At 49.5% G+C, this 20,333-nt stretch overlaps 1 protein-coding gene across 1 annotated transcript in view; it reads left to right on the top strand.

Moving 5' to 3' along the window:
• Positions 1 to 505: 505 nt before the first annotated feature.
• DSCAML1 (DS cell adhesion molecule like 1) overlaps positions 506 to 20,333 on the top strand; it is a 323,305-nt gene continuing 303,477 nt past the window's right edge. The window contains exon 1 of the mRNA XM_033862020.2: positions 506 to 652. Coding sequence (XP_033717911.2) covers positions 550 to 652 — 103 coding nt within the window. The 5' untranslated portion in view covers positions 506 to 549. The remainder of the gene's footprint in view (positions 653 to 20,333) is intronic.

The raw sequence follows: 20,333 nt of genomic DNA on the forward strand, positions 1-20,333 counted from the left end.
AGATCACGTGTCACAGTTTTTCTTTTGGCAAATGATGGTCATTGTGCCCCAAACTCTTACCACCCTGGGCCCAGGAATCGTGTAGGAAATCAAGCGAGGTTTAATTAGAGGGATTCCGGCACTTTTGCTTAGAAACCACACATGCCCTTGTTGAATACAACCCCATTGCAGGGCATAGGTGCCGCCCTCCAGGCCCTTACAATCTAATGCAGTTTGTTAAAACTCACCAAAATTGGAAAGGCTAGAAGTTGGGTTTACGGTCCTGTAGAGGGAGGCTGGGTATTTCTGCGGGAGAGTGGGTGTCTGGTGGAGTGGGAAGGAGGTTGCTGGAGGAGGCAGGAATAAGACTCTGGCAGGAACTTCCGGGCGGGGCAAGTGGGAGGTGGGAGAAGAGGTGAAGGAAGTGTGGCCTGGGGTGCTGAGAGGTGGCTATCTCAGGCCCCCACACCGTGTCCTAGTCAAGCCTGTGACACCCTCTTCTTTCCGCCCCGCAACCTGTCTGCAGTTTTCAGGGAACCCTACACCGTTCGGGTGGAGGATCAAAGGTCGATGCGTGGAAGCGTGGCCGTCTTCAAGTGCCTCATCCCCTCTTCAGTGCAGGAATACGTTAGCGTTGTGTCCTGGGAGAAAGACACAGTCGCCATCATCCCAGGTAAGAGAGGACCGCGGGGCCTCATAGGCCCGGATGCTGGGGGGTGGGGGGGCGGAGAATCAGAGGTACTGAGCTGGTGGCTGAGCTCACCCAGCTCTTGAGGTTGGTCCCGGCAAGTGGTTTTTCATTGTTCTGGTGATGCTTTGGCAAAAAAGCGTCTTTGGTCTCGGCTTGGTGCGTCTCCGTGTGGGTGGTGAAAACCCACGTGGCAGCAGCCTCTGCGGCGTGTGTGAAGGTCCTGTCAGACACAGGGTGGTCGTGCTGCCCCGAAGGAGCGGGGTCACTGTCTTTCCTGGCCACCAGCTATTTGATTTGCCCTTGGCCTTAGAGATGGGAGGCAAGGCTGGAAGGACCTTATCTGTGAAAGACTGTGGGGAGAGGAGCGATAAGAGGCCGGTGTGTGGTCCGTGTTCCTGGGATTCTCGGAGGACCAGACTTGAGTGAGCATGCGCGTGGGACTTTTATTTCATGAGCTGCCTAGACGCTCCATCAGAATTCTAGCCGGCCTCACGCTGGAGGTGCCAGGTGTTGCAAAAAGAGGTTGAGACCATGCTGTAGGGTCACCTTGTTAGAGCTGCCGTGATTGCAGGCACTCCATTGCTGGTTCCTATGCAGGGCTGTCCCTTCAACAGGAAAACAGGTCTGGAAATCTCAAGAGAGGGCCTCAGATCCTCAAAATACCTCCAGGCCTCCAGTTACAAAACCGTGGGGTTTTCCCATCACTCCAGCATTTCTCCCTGCATCCCTGCCCATTGCAGCAGCCCTGACGCTTTTTCTTCCTCCATCAAGGACCTTGGTTTTCCTTTCTGTAAAATGGAAGCACTTGACCAGATGCTCCCTGAGTGCCCCCCAGCATCGATGGCCCATTGCTGGGCATATGAAATGGCTCTAGTTGCTCAAGGTCTTCAGGTTAGTTGGAGAAGACAGACTTCTTTGCATGAAACCTATAAAGCTGGGATTCTTAATCCTGCTACACAATTGAACCCCTGGGGAGCTCTTTGAAAAACACCAGTGCTTGGGCCCAACCCCAAATCAGCATCTTTAACAGTAGAACCTGGGCACTAGCTGTTTTAAATCTCCTTGAGTGGTTCCAAGGTAGAGCTCTAGGAGACGAACCGATGCTTCAGCACCTTGACAGCCAACGTGGCAGGATACTCTTTTTGAGACATTAATTTGTGTTTTGCTCTTGGAACTTTTTCCTTCTCTCAGTCCCAAGCCGATGGCCAGGCCATTATATCTCCTGGTCTCAGAGCTTGTAGTTGGACAGGAATCAGAAGCTACTTGAAGACACCTGCTCTTCCTGCCTTTTGTGAGCAAACAGGAAAGGTTAGGATGGGTGTTCTGCCCGGGGAGGAGAGCCTCTGAGGGCGGTGAACAGACAGGAGACCATCGGATGCCAGAGGCAGGGTATTGCTGTAGGCAGCTCAGGGGGTATGGCGGGAGGAAGCGGTCGGACCTCAGCGGGGTGGCTGTGTGTGGCTCTCTGGGGTCTGGGACTGAGGCCTGGGTTCTTGTGTCCAAATGAGGCATGAGATGCACAGCCCAACACCCAGAGTGATCATGCAGGCAGGGACAACGGGCTGGTGAGGACCAGAGAGACCCTGGACCTTGGCACGTCCCTGGGGAATGCGCCAACAATGATGGGGACTGAATGTCCTGTCTCTCCAACAGAGTCACATGGAAGGTGATGTAAAGAACATAGAGACATGTGATATTTCTTATACACCTGAGTTTATGGACCAAGAGTTATACTCATTAAAATAATAATAATAAATTTTTGAGTGTTTCCCCTATGCCAGGCACTGGGCTAAGAAACTTTCATATGTGACCTCATTTTATCCTCACAAAAAAGTCCATAAGTGTGTTTTTTTCCTCTTCCACTTTACTGAAGAGGAAACTGAGGCTCAAAAAAGTAAAGGGACTTCTGGGTCACACATGTTATCACACAGAGGGCAGGACTGGACCCAGGTCTGTTCTTTCTGCCTATGTCCTGAACTCCCGCACAGGACCACCTCCCAGGACCTGCACAAATGTATCCTATGAAGTGTCACTCTGCGTACAAGGGAGGCTGTGTGCTCCAGGCAAGGAGAGCCTTGGCCTCAGGAAAGCGAAAAAGTCAATGCTAGTTTGTAGGGAAGAACTAAGTCAAGTGTAGTGATTACGAGCCCCGAATCTAGGATCAGACTGCCTGGGCTTGAAGCTCACTCCTCTGGGCAAGTCTTTTACCTCCTTGGTGCCTCAGTTTCCCCAGTGATAATAAAATAGGGGTAATGATTGACCTACTTCATTGGGTTCAAGTAAAAATGAAACGAGGGCTTCCCTGGTGGCACAGTGGTTGAGAGTCTGCCTGCTGATGCAGGGGACACGGGTTCGTGCCCCGGGCCAGGAAGATCCCACATGCCGCGGAGCGACTGGGCCTGTGAGCCATGGCCGCTGAGCCTGCGCGTCCGGAGCCTGTGCTCCGCAACGGGAGAGGCCCAACAGTGAGAGGCCCGTGTACCGCAAAAAAAAAAAAAAAAAAAAATGAAACGAGTTCATGTATGTCAAATGTTTCAAACACTGCCTGCCACGCACTGAGGATGGGCTGGAGCTGTGATGATGATTCTTGGGGGCATGAGAGCGTTCTCCTCTCTGTATTGCCGATTCCTGTTTAGGTGTACATATTTCTGTGTAACAGAGTCTGTGTCCCCCACTAGACTGAGTTTCCCAAGGGTGGCACCTGGGTTGTTTTAGGGCGCACATCCCTAGGCTCCTGACGCACCGCCTTGCACCCCCAGGACAAATGCTCACCAAGTGTTCAGTGGGTGCATGATAGATGATCAGGAGAGTTCTGAAAGAATACGGGAGGCATTGGGATAAGGCTGGGTGCAGTGGGCCTGGGGTAGTTAGAAGCTCAGCTCAGACAGGAGAGACGAAGATTAACCTGGCTCCTGTGTGGAGGCACTGAGCTTCCCCCAGACTCACTGTAGTTGGTGCTTGTAGTTGGTGCTTCTGGGCTGTCTTTGATGTCAAGCCCGGGCTGGTGGCTCCAAAGGACATAATTATCAGGGAAGTGGGCTGGACGCTAGTCTGCAGGGCTCTGTTACACGTTGCCTGTAGAACCTCCTCCTTTCCTTTAGCCTTGGAGAATTTTCCTCCCCTGCCCAGTCCTCCAGCCCCATCCAAAATCATTCTAGATCCCTCTACAGCTACGTTTTAGATCCAGGGATGGACTTTCTAGAGCACGTGAGTCCAACGAACACCCTCCTGGAGGAATTCATGAGAACCAGAGGGAGTGGAGTTTTGCATCCTCCGTGCTCTAAAGATGAAGGGCCAGAACTTGGGTCCCCCTGCTCCAGGCTTTAATGTTGGAAGATGCAAATCGTTTATTGATTTTTTTCATAAAAATAGGATTCTCTGCTCTCCATACCACACTGCCCCGTGTGTGTGTGTGCGCGTGTGTGTGTGCGCGTGTGTGTGTGTGCGTGTGTGTTTTGGCTGGGATGTTGGATGGCAGCTTCTCACCGTGGGGGGAGATTTAATGCTGAGGCCACCTTGAGGTTCAGGAAGCACTTAGGAGCCTGAGTGACTGCCCTCTGACTCCTCAGGGGCAGCTTCTGGAGCGGGGAAGACAGTGTTGACTTTGATCTCTGGGCCGGCTGGGCTCAGATCCTCCACCAACCACGGGGCCAGCGGGAGCAGGTGCGAGAGAGCGGGAGGACGAACGGAGGCTGACGCGGGCCAATCAGGGCCCGGGAGACACCTCTTTGGGGAGGGTGGGTGCCCTGGGAGGAGGGGGCCCAACGGGGTGGCTGCAGGCCCCTGTGAATGGTCTGCCTCTCCGAGGGGGTGTGGAAGGACTTAGAGGCTCGGGGCCTTAGCGAGCTCCGTGAGTTGGGTATTGGCTTACGGGTTGGCCTTCCCAGCAGTCCACACTGGGAGGGCAGGCAAGCCCCCCGGAGCCTCCGCTGAAACTCTGAGCCGCTTTTGGGCTGTGCTTTTCGCACAGGCTGGACAGACAGCCCAAAGTGCTACCTTTCTCAGAGCCACCTACTGCCTGCCCCCCAAGCTGATCAACTTCCTCCCGTCAGGCTATTCAGAGATGTGTGTGTGAAAGCACAGAGCCTCTCACCTATGAGCTGACAGACTCCTACCCCTTACTTCTCTCCCAGGAGACCTGGTCTGGAGGTAAACTGGCTCTCCAGAGCGGGTGGGATGGGGGGTAATAGGGCAAAGGGCTGTGCATAGACATAAATTAAAATTAAGGCCTCCAGTGAAGCCGGGATGTGGTTTAATTTCCCATCTGCATGATCACCATTACAATGCATGTTACTGGACATAAAGGTAAATCCGGCCCTGTTCCTAATAGCTTTTAACTTCCGCCAGACCTGATTGTATTGGTGCAGGCTCCTTGTGGGAATTTCCCAGCATGCTCTTCCTCAGCATCCTGACTGGCTGTCTGGGCCCCAGTGGGGAGTTTTGGACACTGCTCAGATGCGGGCCAGACGTATCTGCCGGTGCTGTGGAAGGCAAGCCTGGAGCAGCTCCCTTGTCTAAGTGGCTGGGGCTCTGGACTGCTGGGTTGTCATCCTGCCTTGGCCAGGTTGGGAGTGCACTGGGGACATTCTGTGTTGGGGAGGGGAGAAGCAGGAGCAAGGAGAAACTGGCCAGAGGGGTCTTTTCAGAAAAGTGGGCAGTGCTCCCGGACCATAGGTGGGAAGGCAGTGAGCCCGCCACCCATCACCCACGTCGCGCTAATCGTCCCCAGGGTTCCAAATTGTTCATGGGTCTTTGTACCTCTTTGCATTTGGTCTTGCATCTCCTCTGCCTGGTCTGCACTGATCCCCTCTTTTCCTTATTGATACTGTACTCGTCTTTTGTCCTTTAAACATGGTTCACGTGTGTCCCCTTCCACGAAGTTTTACATAAGCCTGCAGCAGATCTATCAGTCCTCTGGTTCCATTCCTGGAGCACTTCCTTCACTGTGTCTCACGTTAGAGGCTGTTGTTTCTGTCTGTCTGCTGCAGGAGGGTGTACAACTCCATCTTTTGCATCTCTTTATCCCCAGGGCCCTCATAGCACCTGTTATAATAATAATAACAATATTAATAATAATGTTTATCATGTACTAAGACCGCTTTTGTGTTAGGCATTGTACATATATTATCTCTAATCCTCACAATAACCCTTTAAGATAGTTTTTTGTTTGTTTGTTTTTCCAGTTTTCATAAATGAAGACAGGGAGGCCCAGGGAAGTTAAGCAAATTAGCCAAGACCACACAGCTCATCAGTGGCTTGGGTTTGAGCTGGGGTCCTCCGGCTTGCACTATTCCCCACTGCCTCTCCAGAGCCGGCTCCTTATTAGCAACGGACTGTTCCAACATCGGAGGAGGGCGTGTCCCTGTCTCCTGCACTTGCTTGGGGACAGAAACATGTCACCAGCCCTTGCCCTGGCCTCTGGCTCTGTGTGCCGTGACCAGAGGCTCTGGCTTTTCTGAAGGTCAGCAGCTCTCCAGCTGAAAGATCAGCGGGCAGTCATTCTAACAAGGAGGTTTTCTTGGGCACTGGCTCCGTCTTGGGCCCAGTGGGAGACACAAAGGTGGTCTGATCTGGGAATTTAGGATTCTGTTCATGTTGTCAGCTCTGACGGGCAAGGATGATAATTCCAGCACAGTAAGCAATCAGATATTATCTTGGTTTGCTTTGGAACGCAGGGTCAACGTATTAATTGCATTTTGCTCCAGCTGATATTAAAGCTACTTTGATCCCATGAGTCTCCACCAACTTGGACAGGGGATGGCACAGATGAGAGAGAGCCCAGGTGGTGCTCGGAAACCAGTTGGACACATGTAGGCTGCAGATGAATGGAGTCACTGATTGTCAGAGCTAGAAGGGCCTTGGAGGTCACGTGGTCCAGCCTCTTCATTTACTGATAAAGAAACTCAGGCCCAGACCAATGCCCTCTTATGCCCCTTCCCCCTTCTTTCCTGCTCATTCTCAGGGCACAGTATCTGAACTACTCATAGGGTGCTCTTTTTTTTTTTTTTTTTTTTTTTTTTTTACTACTGGACGTCTTTCCTTCTTTGTTTAAAACCTTCCCAGCTTTTAAAGTCTGGTTCATATACCCCCTTTCTTCCCCCCATGATGTCTTTCCCAATTTCTGCTAAGAATGGATTTAAAAATCACCCAGATTAACCTCCTTCCAGGGGATCCTTTTCTGAGCTCCCTCCAAAATTTATCAGTTCCTTGCTGAAGACACTAATCATATTTTGTCCTGTAATATTGTAAAATCTGTGTTATTCCCACTATGAGAATGTCTAATCATCAAGAGCAGGAACTGTATTTCATTCAGACCCCTTTCCCCTCCAGTGCTCAGAAAAGATCATTCATGATGGTGATGAAATGACAGTCTCTTTTCCCCCTGCTGGACTGCCCTGTGGCAGGCAGGAAGGAAGACTGCCTAAGGTCACGTGGAAAATTGGTGGCATTGTGAGATCTAGACTTGGTGGTCCTTGGTCTCCATTACACCGAGCTGCTTCAGAGCTACCTTGACAGAGACCATTTCGGTGGGGTCCTCCTGTGACACTTTGTAGTTTAGATGCAAAATTGGGGATCTCAGCTCTTGACTACTTAGGGGCATGGAGAAAATGGGCTGGGATGGTCAGTATGCTAATATGAAATAAATGATGTGCTCAAGGCAATTTAACAAATAGGTGCTAGGCAGAGTCTCATGCCTTGCAGAGGAATTAAACTTGACTATGACATGTTTCTTTCCTTCAGCAGCTCCTATCTAGGGGTTATGGTATCTTCCCAAGAAGAGATACCCAGGAGGCTGGGGTTCTTTCTGATGATGGCAGCCCAGCAAGGCTCAGGAAGGGGAGGGGGGGCCTTGGAGCAGAAATAGCACGTTGGGTGAGGTAACAGCACGGGGAAAGGCAAGCAGGGAAGGGGAGGATGGAGTGACCTGGCTGGAGGGTAAGTAGAAGTGGTGAGAGAGAAGTCTGGAAAGGATGCCAGGATATTTGATTCATAAAGGTTCTATCTAGTTCTAGAAAAAAAAGAAGAGGCAACCTTGTTGGCTCCTCACAGGAACCCCCATTCCCTTCCGCATTTTACAGATGAGAAAACCGACGACACAGTGAGGTTCAAGGGCTTGCCCATTTAGAAGAAAAGTCAAAAAAAAGAGCAGATAAATACATAATAAGACATACATGTATGCAGGGCCCTGTGACAGGCACCTGGATGTCATCCCATTGAATTCTTCTCAACCCTGTGAGGGGGGCGTGCTACCCCCATCCTTAGGTGTAAAGAAGTGAGATTCATGGGGCTTCCCTGGTGGCGCAGTGGTTGAGAGTCCGCCTGCCGATGCAGGGGACACGGGTTCGTGCCTCAGTCTGGGAGGATTCCCACATGCCGCGGAGCGACTGGGCCCGTGAGCCATGGCCGCTGAGCCTGCGCATCGGGAGCCTGTGCTCCGCAATGGGAGAGGCCACAACAGTGAGAGGCCCGCGTACCGCAAAAAAAAAAAAAGAAGTGAGATTCAGGGAGGCCAAGCAATTTGCTCCAGGGCACACAGCTTCTCAGTGGCAGAGCCTGTGCTTGGACACAGAGCTTCTGTCCCTAAAACCCAAGCTCTTTCTTTGTAAAGTACTTTAGTGACTCCGGCATGAGGGCGGTCCCAGGTACTCATGACAACTACTATTTCTCTCATCAAGGCAGTTGTAGAGAGGAAAAGGCAGCTGGCCCTTAACGTTGCTGGTAGTATTTGCTTATTGTTTGATTTGATGGGGAAGGGAGCCTCGTCTTGAGGGCAGAGAGAAAAATCCCACCTTCTGATGCCTTAACACGTGCTTTGCAGGTTAGAGATTACAAGGAAGTGTTCAGAAGCAGCAAAGGAATTCTCTCTTAAGTCAGATGGCCTAAATTGAAATGATAATCATAGTGATAATAATAGTAAGAAAATAAGTGATCAGTTATTGAGCTCTTATGTGGTAAGTGCTTTTCACAAGTCATTTCATTTCATCTTCATAAGTGCGCTACGTACTAGGTGGTATTATTATCTCCATTTTGCAGAAGAGGAGCCTGAGGCAGAGAAGCTGGTCACCTGCCCAAGGCCATGTGGTGTGGCAGGATCTGAGCCCAGGGCGGTTTGATTTCAGCTCTTAGAGGTGACCTGGGCCACCTCGCAGCTGTGCCCTGATGCCTGTGTCATCTTTCACTTATATAGTGCTTTCCGGTTTATAAAGCAGGTTCACAGGCAGCATCTTACTGAACCCTTCCAACCCCATCTGAGGGTGACACATCCTTAACCTCACTTAATAGGCAGGGAAACCAAGGCTTGGGGGAGCTGAAGGGCCCTCCCAAGTTTACACAGCCTGGGAGGTGGGTACCAGATCTCCGGTTTGATGCTTGCATCCAGGAGCTCTTGAGGCCCCACCTGGAGCACGTGCCCACAGCTCCTCAGCACCCCTGCCAGTCTCCCGGTGGGCGGGCTGCTCTGCATCCGCTTGCCAGTTGGTTGGTTCCAGAGCTCTCAGCCGCGGCTCCTCAGTCAAGCAGAAATGTCTGTGTTCACAGGTGCCTCTGGAGGCGTATGTATGTGTCATGTTTTGCTTTTCCATTTAGTTCATGGCAGGTGATGCATTTCCCGAGCACCCACTGGGTGAATTTCAGGAGATTTAAGACAATTGCCGGCGAACGCTCTGCCCTGGGATCCCACTGTGGCAGTGGACACGGAACAAGCGGCATTGTTTCGTAAAGTTGGCACCTCTGTAAGTTACTCTGATATCAGAGCAGAATTCTTTATAGAAGATTATCCTACACATAAATCATCATTAGACTACCTCATTTTTGTTTAATGCCTACCTAACTGTGCTGTAGTCTAAAAATGTGTGTTTAGTGAAGTCAAGGGTTGCAGGGAAATTATAGGGTTTTCAAAAACCCATTTGCTTTGCTGGTGCTCACATCAGAATCAATCTTGCCTTTAGTTCTCAGTCTCATTACAAACATGCAGTATTGCTCGCCGGATTCTGGCATTTAATGTAGGGTAGCGTTTATTCAGAAGAAGCCAACGGTACTTACAGAGTGGGAGAGCTATGTATAGACGCCACTTCCTGCCAAGCCTATGATTTTGAACCCTGTTGCGTATCAGTGAGACTTCGCCGCAAAAGCTGGAACCATGTGGGACCCGGCAGAGCAGAGGCCAGAGCTGGATGGCGGTCGTGTTGGGAGGGGAGCTGGTATTCATCACGCCACAAGCCTCACTGTGCCAGCACATAGTAGGTGCTCAGACAATGACTGTTGAGTACCTGGAGGAATGTTTAACCAGGAAGGGGACTGACCCTTGGATTAGGTTGTAAATGAGATGGATTTAAATGAAGGGAAGGATGTGGTTCTGGGGCTGCTAGAATAAAGTCTTCATTTGCTCCTGCGACGCCCCACATCAGCAGGACCTACCTGCAGCCCCTTTTTGGTGGAGGGAAGCTGTGTAGCAAAGCTGAAAGGGTGTGGGCTCTGGCCTCAGAGATACCTGGGCTCAAATCCCGTCTTCCTCCTTCCTTGCCATGTGACCTTAGTTAAGTCCTTTAACCTCTCTGAGCTTCAGTTTCCTCACATGAGAGGAATAGAAATGATGTACTTTTTCTCTACAGGGAAAATGTTTTTTATGCATAGTTTATATTTTTCTATATAGATCTACTTTCTACATATAGATCCTTTCTCTATCTGTAGGTTTTCAATTTTTCCTAGTTCTGAGCAGACACATGATTAACTGCCCAGGATTAGTCATCTTCTTCTTGAGACCTGGAAGGTCTCTCTGTGAGGAGTGAGATTCCAGGGGTGGGCATCCAGGAGTGAGCCTCCAAGTGTGGGCATCCAGGGGTGAGTATATAGGAGTGAGCGTCCAGGGTGAGCATCTAGGGGTGAACATCGTGGAGTGAGTGTATAGGAGTGAGCATGCAGGTGTGAGTATATAGGGGGTGAGCATCCAGGATAAATATACAGGGGGATGGGCTTGGCTCTCATTACCCTGGAGGTCACTTGGCCTTCAGGGTGAAGGGCACAGGTTAGGAAAGCTAGGAGACAGCTGTCATACTGGGTCAGAGGCAGGGTAAGTCCTTCGTGTTACCCTGCATGGCTGAAGCCCATTCCCTAACATTATAATCTTGGTTTTTGTAGTCTACCTGTCATCTTGCTGTGTGCAGAATTCTCAGGAGTTTAGGCATGTGTCTTTCGGGGCTGCCGAGCCTGCCTTTTGCAGTGGAATGCAAAGCCAGTTGGAACCAGGAACAGCCCTCTATCTTCCGGTACAGAGGGCAGTGGGGCTCAGAGGCTTCCTGGAAACTGGGAGTGTTTTCCTCTCACACATGGAGACCCTCCCGCCCCGCTCCATTTCAAGGTCAGAGCATATATTTAGGGACCTGGAATCTGCCAGAATCTGGACCGTCAGCTGGGAAGCAGATGACAGAGTGGGAGACAGAAGCCTATGACAGTGAGTGGCATTGGGCAGCCAGGCATCGGGTGACCTTTGTCCTCTGTGTGGTGGTCCGGTGGGCTCTTGGACTGCCCTTCAGAATGGGACACAGAAAAGGAAAGGGCTTGTATCTAGAATATTCCAGAGCCTGCTGTTCCTGACATAGGCTGAGGCAAACAGTTGTGGGAAGCCCGATGGGTTGCAGGAAGAGACACAAACTCCATGAGGCTGTTCCTGGCAATGCCATGTCTTAGGTTGGCTTCATCCCCTGAATCTCTCTAGATGGCTGTGTTGGCATAAGCAACAGTCAGTTGGTTGAATTTTCAGTTCATTATTTAATCTAGCAAATGTTTTTTGAGCACTTCCTGTGTGCAAGATGCTGTGTTATTAGACAGTGATTCCCAAGGGTCTTTGCTTGAGGATCTCAAGGGATTTGGAGAAGTTCCTCTTCCCGCATTTTAATTATAACACATATGTGCGTATGTACATGAATAACATGCATGGTGTAACTTGTACATATTGACGACACAAACGTGTATACTCACCCTCACCCTTCTTTGCCTGTGGAGAGGGGTGAGAGATTCATCTAGAATCTAGACCCTCAGAGACACCCCAGAGTGGAGACCAGGGCAGACACCTTGGCCCTCTGTCCATGGGAAACAGCATAGCCACGGGAGCATCTAGGTCAGAAGTGTGTCTGGGTGAGTGTTCAGGTCTGGGCCTTTTCTCCTGAGCAGAGAGGACAACTTCTCGTTCCCTCTTCGTCTTCTGGGTCAGAATGTGGGTGGCCCACATGTTCTGAATTTCATGGACAGTTTTGGATGGATCACTATTTAGTGAGGCCAGTTCGGTTCAAAAAGGGTAAACAGAAGCACGGAGAATGTGGGGAACGATCTGCTTATCTTCAGGGGACTTGCTGTCTGACAGGTAGGATGAACTTGGGACACGGGTGATCCCAACATGAGGCAGAGTGTGATGAGGAAACACACAGCCTCTCGGGGCTCAGAGGCAGGAGCCCCGTCTTCTATGATGAGCGCAGACACCGTGTAAGGTGGCATTTCCCATGGGTCCTGGAGGATGGATGTTTGATAGGCGGGGCTCCTGCAGGGGAGACTGTTCTAGACCTGTCAGCTCACAACTTTAGAACCACCTGGGGAGCTTTTTAAAAAAAACACCAATGACCCGACCCCACCCCAAACGATTAAGTAAGGATCCCTGGGGGAAGACCCGGGCATCTGTATTTGTGAAAGCCCCCGGGGTGCATCTGGTGAGCAACTGGGTTGCAGAACCCTGTTCTGCTTACAGGAGGCCACGGGGGTGAAATCTGGGAGCACTTAGAACAAAGGCGGCTTCTTGGGGGAGAAAAGCCAGGTCTGGCTGCAGCTCGGGATCCATCCTAGGGTGGGGTGTGGTTGAAGCTGCATTGAGGGCGTGTAATTGAAGGGCAGTGGGCAGCCGCTGAAGATTTTGAGTAAGGAGTGTTCTGGAAGGACTTTTGGGAGTTGGTCTTCAGTGATTAAGGATGCTCCCAGAAACATGGCGATCATCCCCGCTCAGCCTCCTGGAACCCAAGTCAACCCTTGGATTTCCTAAGAATGATCCCTGGGCCTCCTTCAGGCCGGTGGGCCGCAGGCAACCTCTGTCCTGCACCCCACACTCCCTCTTTTTCTCCTGTCTCCTCTCCAGGGGGCTGTCCCATAAGTCAGGGCACTGGCAAGGTGAACGCAGGAACTTGCCAGCGAGGCCTGTGGGAAGAAAGGCCCCGCAGCGTCACGCAGTTTAAGCGGTACAGGGATCTAAGGCAAGCTCGACAGTCTCTTTGTAATATTAGTGAGTAGATCTGTATTGTGCTTTTAGAGTTTACAGGACACTTTGACTCTTGTAACAATTCTGTGTGAAAAAGTTATCCCCATTTACAGATGGGCAAACAGAGGCTCAGAGAGGTTCAATGACCTTACTCTGCTGCCTCTCTAATTTCTCCTATTACTCTGCTGCCTCTCTAATTTCCCTTCTACTTGAGAGAAGAAAACCTTCGGAACAGAAGTAGGGAGCACTGCGGGCCAGCATTTATTCAGCCACGGGACTGACACTATGCCAGGCACTGTCACAGCTGTGACCTCATGTTTTAAAGACAGAATATCTTTTCTGTTTCCTCACGGTCTGTGGCCCATGAAGAATGGGAAAATACTTGGCTCCACCAGCAGTTAGATGGCTAGATAAATAAAACCACGAGACCACTATTCCAGGTCTATTTCAGGAGTGTACCTCATCAAGACCCTTTTGTGTTGTTTGATCTCATTTTATTCTTGTGACAGGTGGTGTCAGCCCTACTTTCAAATGAGGAAACTGAGGCTCAGAGAAGTACCTTTCTCTGGCCAGGTAGCAGAGTCAGAGTGGCAGGGGAAGTCATGCTGTGCAGAGTGCATTGACGCTGCACTGACTTGTTGTATGGAATTGGGGGAGGGGGAGGTAATAATAAAACACGTAGCACCTGCCTTGCCACTATGGAGAACAGTATGAAGGTTCCTTAAAAAACTAAAAATAAAGATACCGTATGATCCAGCAATCCCACTCCTGTGCATGTATCCAGACAAAAGTCTAATTCAAAAAGGTAAATGTACCCCAGTGATCATAGCAGCCCTGGCCACAACATGGAAACAACCCAAATGCCCGTCAAGTGAGGACCGGCTTAAGACGAATGTGTGTGTATTACACACACACACACACACACACACACACACACACACAAAATGGAATTACTCAGCCATAAAAAAAGATTGAAATAATGCCATTTGCAGCAACATGGATGGACCTAGATATTATCATATTAAATGGAGTAAGTCCAACAGAGAAAGACAAATATATCATTTTTATGTGGAATCTAAAAAATAATACAAATGAATCTATAAACAAAACAGAAATAGACTCACAGACATAGAAAACGAACTTAAGGTTACTGAAGGGAGGATAAATTGGGAGTTTGGGATTAACAGACACAAACTACTAAACATCAAATAGATAAGCAACAAGGCTCTACTGTATAACATAGGGAACAATATTCAGCATCTTGTAATAACCTATAATGGAAAATAATCTGAAAATATATATATAGATATAGAACTGAATCACTTTTCTGTACACTGGAAACTAATACAATATTGTAAATCAACTATACTTCAATTAAAAAAACCACATAGCGTCTGCCACATGCCAGACACTATTCAAATTGCGTTATACAAGCTAACTTGTTTAGTCCTCCCAATATCATGATAAGGTAGGTAGAATTATCACGCCATCCGCATTTTAAAGATGAAGGAAATGAGGAACATAGAGGTGAGGTAACTCACCTAAGGCCATGCAGCTAGTAAGAAGTAGAGTGGGGACTCCATTCCAAGCCATCAGGCACCAGAGCCCATGCTTCATCTTGACCATGCCATCTGGGTCTCCTGGTTTCCTGTTCTAGGCTGTTCCACTGGACTGGGTTAGGAGGAGGAAGGGAGAACAGAAAAGGCAGGCTTCAATCTGGGGGCTGGGTGTGCAGATGCGAGGCGGCCTCATCTGGAGGAGGCGTGTCCAGGTGTGAGACCCCACTCTGGAGGCTGGGTGTCCAGGTGTGACCCCTTTGGGCATCATTCTGGTCTCTGCCTCTTCCCTCTCTCCTTTGGATCATTTGTCTAATAGTCACCAGCTCCCCCAGAGCCTGGTAAGGATCAGGCTAGAAAGGTGGAGAAGGGGCCTGGGGTTTCCTATTCCAGCTGTCTCGCAAAATGGTTTTATGCCCTTTCTCTGGATGTCAGTTTCCTCATATGTAAGTGAAAGGGCTGAAACGGATGATCCATCGACCCGTTCAGTTTAACAAATCCTCCCGAGCTCCACGTGCCCTCCATCATGCTGGACACGGGGGACACGGTGACAGGTCTGTGTCCTGCTGGGGAGACACACATGTTAAGAAAAGAGCTCCAGCAGGTATAATCCTTAAAGAAACTCTCGCACAGGTGCAAGACAGGAATTGTCATGGCAGCAGTGTTTGTGATAGCAAAAGAACAGAAACCAACATGGATACGTTAAATCTGTTACATTCCTACAATGAAATACTATACTGCAGAGGAAATGCATGAACCAGAGCTTTACAAATCAACCTGGACATGTCACTGAAACATGTTGCATGGAAAAAGCACGTTGCTGAAGGATGCGTACATTACGGTACCATTTGCATAAAGTTTGAAAACATGCAGAACAGTATCCTGTGTTGTTTCTGGATACATACATATGTAGCAGAAGTATCAAAACATGCAAGAGAATGATAAACACCATATTTATGGTAGTGCTTACGTCTGAGGAAGGAGACAGTGGGCTCATGGAGGGCAATATAACTGTTTTCAGAATGTCTTATTTTTTTTTTAATGTTTCTTCTAAAACAGATCAGAAGAAAATACAGTCAAAGTAAACATGGATATTTTCATATTATTTTTTTCCCTTTTCTATAGGCATGCTATATTTCATTAGAAAAGTGCCCATATCCTTACCATATGCAAAATGCCAGGAGAGGGTGAGGGCGCAGGCTAGGTCCCTCTGTGACATTCTAGGGCTGGGGGACTGAGAGTGGAGAGAGGAGGTTGGAGGTGAAAGTAAGATTTGGGGGCTGATCCTCGGGGGGGTGGGCGTCTGTGGTCGTGGGGCCGGGGAGGGGCGAGTACACAGCGTGCATCTCAGCTATGCCCTAGTTCCTGCTGCCTCGGCCAGGGCCACCTTGGGCAAGCTTGGTGCTCAGCAGCTATTAAATAACAACAGTGAAAATAGTGTAAATAGAAGAGGAGGAGAGGTGTATCTGCCTCGGGATCCCACTGTCATCTGTTTCCCAGTTTAATGAGAGTCTGAAGACCCAGCATGAGGCCACTAAAAATTAAGAGTATGGGGAGTACTCATAGGGCTACGAGGCCCCTTTGCTCTGTGATTTCCGAAGCTGGGAACCAAGGAGCATCCTGGCAGCCATCCACCTGTCCTGCCCTGAGGGGCAGTCAGTCAGTGTCAGAGCCCAGCTGGATAGGGACAGGTGACTGGGGGGTGGGGAGAGATGCCCAGATAACTACCTCCTTTGAGAAGTTTACTCCCAATTCCAGCTCAAATTACAAGAGGAGGCTGGGAGCCCAGGTCAGAGCCAACAGGGAAACCTGAGAGAGAAAAGTGATCTCCCGGTGCTCCTGCAGCCTGGAGAGCACAGGGTGTACTGGGCGGAGGGTGGGCGGGCAAGGATCACCACATGCTGCCTTCTAGAACACCTAGTTCTATTCCAGTTTGCCCTGAAACACTGATTTCCCCTGTCCTGCTCTTCCTCTGTTTCCCCAACCCTCTTACATACCCAAGTTCCCAGGTGGTACATGAAGATGGTAAATTGGTTTTTCAGGGCTGGAGGGGGCCTTGAAAGCCGTGGAACCCCGTCCCCTGCTTATTATATAGATGCCCTTTGTGACCTTGACTGGACCTGAGACCCAGGCCTCTAGAAGCATCCCGCTATAGGATGAGGGCGGCTGTCATCCTCGACAGGGTGGATTTGGGTTGAGACTCTCCAAGGTATGGAAGGATCGCCAGCGTTTTCAAAGAACACACTAGCGTGTGTATCAGGGTGTGTGCGCAGGCCAGAGTCTGTACCGTGTTTATCATAAGCAGACAGATAACAGACGTGTTCCTGAAAAGTGAGGTCTCAAATCTCATCTGAAAACGGATGAGCGCTCTGTTAGGTGATGAGTGCATCACCTTGAGGTGATGTTGGCAAGCATGGGAAGAGTTGGGCAGGCTTTGCTGATACAAAGAGACACCGGGACGGCCTTTTTGGGAAGCAATTTGGTAGTAGGTAGCTGAAGCCGTAAGTGTCCATGTCCTTTGGGCTCTATCCTTAAAAAGTAACCAAAGATGGCAGTAAAGATTTCTGTTAGCTGCAATGTTATTTACAACAGTGGAAACACAATCCTACATATCCAGTAATAGGAGAATGATTAAGTAATTTATGATACAATAATAGAAATGAAATAGTCTAATACATTTTCAATTACTTGAAAAAAGATCATAATATGATGTTAAGCGGAAACTACATCATATACATATGGTAGGATCCCAATTGGCTAAAAAATACACACACACATTCACACATATATCATAGATGGATATCCTGACCTACTTGAAAGCTATTAGTGATTGCTATGGTTCTTTCTGGGTCGTGAGATTAGGAGTGATTTCTGTTTTTTCTTTTATAGTTTTCTACATTCTGTGAGTATGTTTTGAGGAGATTAAATATGAAGCGGTTTTGAAAAGCCATATTTAAGTGTAGGTACCTTGCAGAGTAGCTGCTGCTCTTGCTAATTTAGGAAGTTCCTCCTTTATGAAGTTCCTTCTTATGTTGGGCTAAAATCTGCTTTCCTGAAATTCATCCCTTAGGTCTTCACCCGATCCCCTGCCCAACCCCACCCCCCAAACTTCCACAGAATTACATAGTTTCCTTGTTTCTCTGTGGCACCCTCTGTAACTGAGGACAGCCACCATCCTCTCCTGCACCCCCCGCCCCTCCCAGTGTCCCATCCTCCTGTCTCACACAACCTGTTTCTGCAGCAGGCCCTTGTATGATCTCATCTCATCCTGGGTGCCACCTCTGGTCATACTCCAGTTTCTCAATGTCTTTCTCAAAACCCGGGCTCAGAGTGGATGCCCCGCACCACAGATGGTAGGAACAGAGGGTTCCATGACACCCTCGCCCCCTCCTTGGTTGGAACATGCTGTTTCCACCAGTGCAGCCTGGGATCTGCTTTCTCATCGTTCACCTCGTGGAACTGGTGCTTCTGAGCTTCCTGGCTCTCAGTAGTCCTGGGCCCTTTACCTAAATCTCTCAACTTCCTCATTTCTAACATAAGAATATTATTCTATAACCCAGATATCCTATAGAATAGGATGGTCCCTGCCTCCTAAAAGCTATAAAAGTTGCCTCTAATTTTAATTCCACATCCTTGGGAAAGTCCCATGTCCTTCCCAAGATGTCTGCAAGTTTCAGGAAGGTTTATGGTCTCATAGCTCTCCCTGACTCCTGCTTCCCAACTCTTCCGAATCCTTGTTCTTCGCTCTGTGTTTCAGGGATGTTTATCTCTGTCCTGCTGCTGACCAAATGTGACCTCAACCTCCTTCCTGATTTTCACAGAAGTCCCACCCTCACATAGGCCCGCATGTATTTTGCAGAACTTCTGTGAGCTTTTGGGTGGCCGGGTGACAGGGACCACAGAAAGTCATCCCCAAGGGTCCATTGGGCACCTGCCATGTTGAGTGGTCTTCCTTCTGTGGTGCTGGGCTGCCAGTCCCATCTCTGAGAGGAGCCCAGAACCACCTTTCCCCTTTCAACTTCCCAAATTAACCTTCTAACAGGGAGGATTCAGAGGGTCACTGGGATCTTCCACACAGTTTCAGGGAGTGTGTTGACATGGACATATGTTAATACCTTTAATAGTGAGAAAACCTGTGAGGACTTGCTTCCTTCTCCTTCCCTCCCATGATGCTTCACCAAAGAGCAGGGCACTCCTGCCCCCAGGACAAAGGGCCTTTCCCGCAGGGCGTAACAGAGACTCCAGACACACCAATGACTGTGGTTTCGGTGAGACCGGTACAGGTGTGACATCTCATCTTTATGATGGGTGGGCGACGGTCTGCGGCCAGGTGCTCCTTCGTTTTGATAGTTTCAGCCCCAACACTTGGAGTCCCCCTACCCCACCCTGGGTGGGGAGAAGTTTATAATCTGATTTTGTGACTCAATGAAAAGGAAATGTCAGAATTTCTTAAGAAGGTTAAAACACAAAACCAAGAACTCTTTAACGTGGCCCATTTTGCATTTCTGACTTGACTCTGCAATTTGATTATAGTCAAGAGGAGACTTTGTCTGGTTGGCATTCCTGAGCAAGTGGGAATCCTCCAGAGGTGTGAAGCTCTGATGCAGGGGAGAGAGAGCAAGCCGGAGGAAGCAGGAGACTGACTGGGACTGGGTCTCAGCTGGGTCTCACCTTGGGCAATTACTCACCTCTGGGAACTTCCTCATCTGTACAATGGGGATGCCGATGGGAGTTATTACTTTACTAGTGTTATTTCATTGGCTATACCTGCCTCAACCAGGAGCCCAGACCAGCTGCTAATATTTCCCCGGGGGATCTGCCTCCTTTTAGGGCAGTTCTTCCTTAAATCTCTCTTCTGTCATAAATTAGCATCACATAATCTACATTCCCTCTCCCTGGTCTTATGAGTGTTGTATATTTCCTTACCAGCCCTGGACAAATCGTTTGGGGCTCCATAGAGAAAGAGGAATTAAACTCAAGTGCTGTCTAGTGACTTACAATAGAAGCCACTGGAAGGCTTTTGAGGCATTGTTTCCTTGGACTGACAGATCTCGGAGACTGGAGCCCTAGGGCAGTGCTTCCCAACTGTTTTCACTTCTCAACTTGAGTAGAAAAAGATACGATTGATATGGCCTATTGGGGCAAAAGGAGGAGGTTGTCTACAATGGAGGTGACTGGTTCCCATGGACGGTGGTGGGGATCTGCCTGCCCCAGGTCCCACCCCGACTCATCTAGGGCTGAGGGAGCTCTTCACATGGGTCACCCACCTGTGGAGTCGGGAGGAGACCGTGGGGAATGTAGTGGGTAGGAAGGAAGGTACCTGTAGGTAGAGGAGGGGCGTCAGTTTGGAACCTGTGATTTTCTATGGGCAAGGGAGTGTCATGACAGGGTGGAGTGGCCCAGGTAGCTTCCCTGCCACTCCTTCTCTTTTTCGTCCCCCTCCATCTCCACATGACTCCTCCCAAATGGACTTTAATTATAAAGTCACTGTTTCAAGAAGAGCTAAAAGGAGGTGAGCCGGTGAGTTGCCACTATCAGCTTTCAAATCCTTGTTTCTTCTGCCGGTAGTGGAGAAGGATCCATCGTGGCCCGTGGTCCTTCCTTCACCTGCTTTCTAGGAAGGTGTGCGTATGTTGATCCATCCACCCCCCCCACCCACCCACCCCCGCTATGCCCTCTGGATCTGGGCGCTGGCCCTCAATATAGTCATAGCTCAGGTGACAGTCAGGGGAAGCTTCCCTTCTCAAGGAGAACTTTCGACATGAAGGTGGGGAAGATCAAGGAGCAATGGCTGTTGAGGGGAAAGGGTGATGGAGACAGAGTGACGGCAGTGAGTTGAATTAATTCCCTGGTGTCAGATTTAATGAAG

This window comes from Tursiops truncatus, chromosome 8 (genome assembly GCF_011762595.2).
Source record: "Tursiops truncatus isolate mTurTru1 chromosome 8, mTurTru1.mat.Y, whole genome shotgun sequence".
In the NCBI taxonomy this organism is placed as follows: Eukaryota; Metazoa; Chordata; class Mammalia; order Artiodactyla; family Delphinidae; genus Tursiops; species Tursiops truncatus.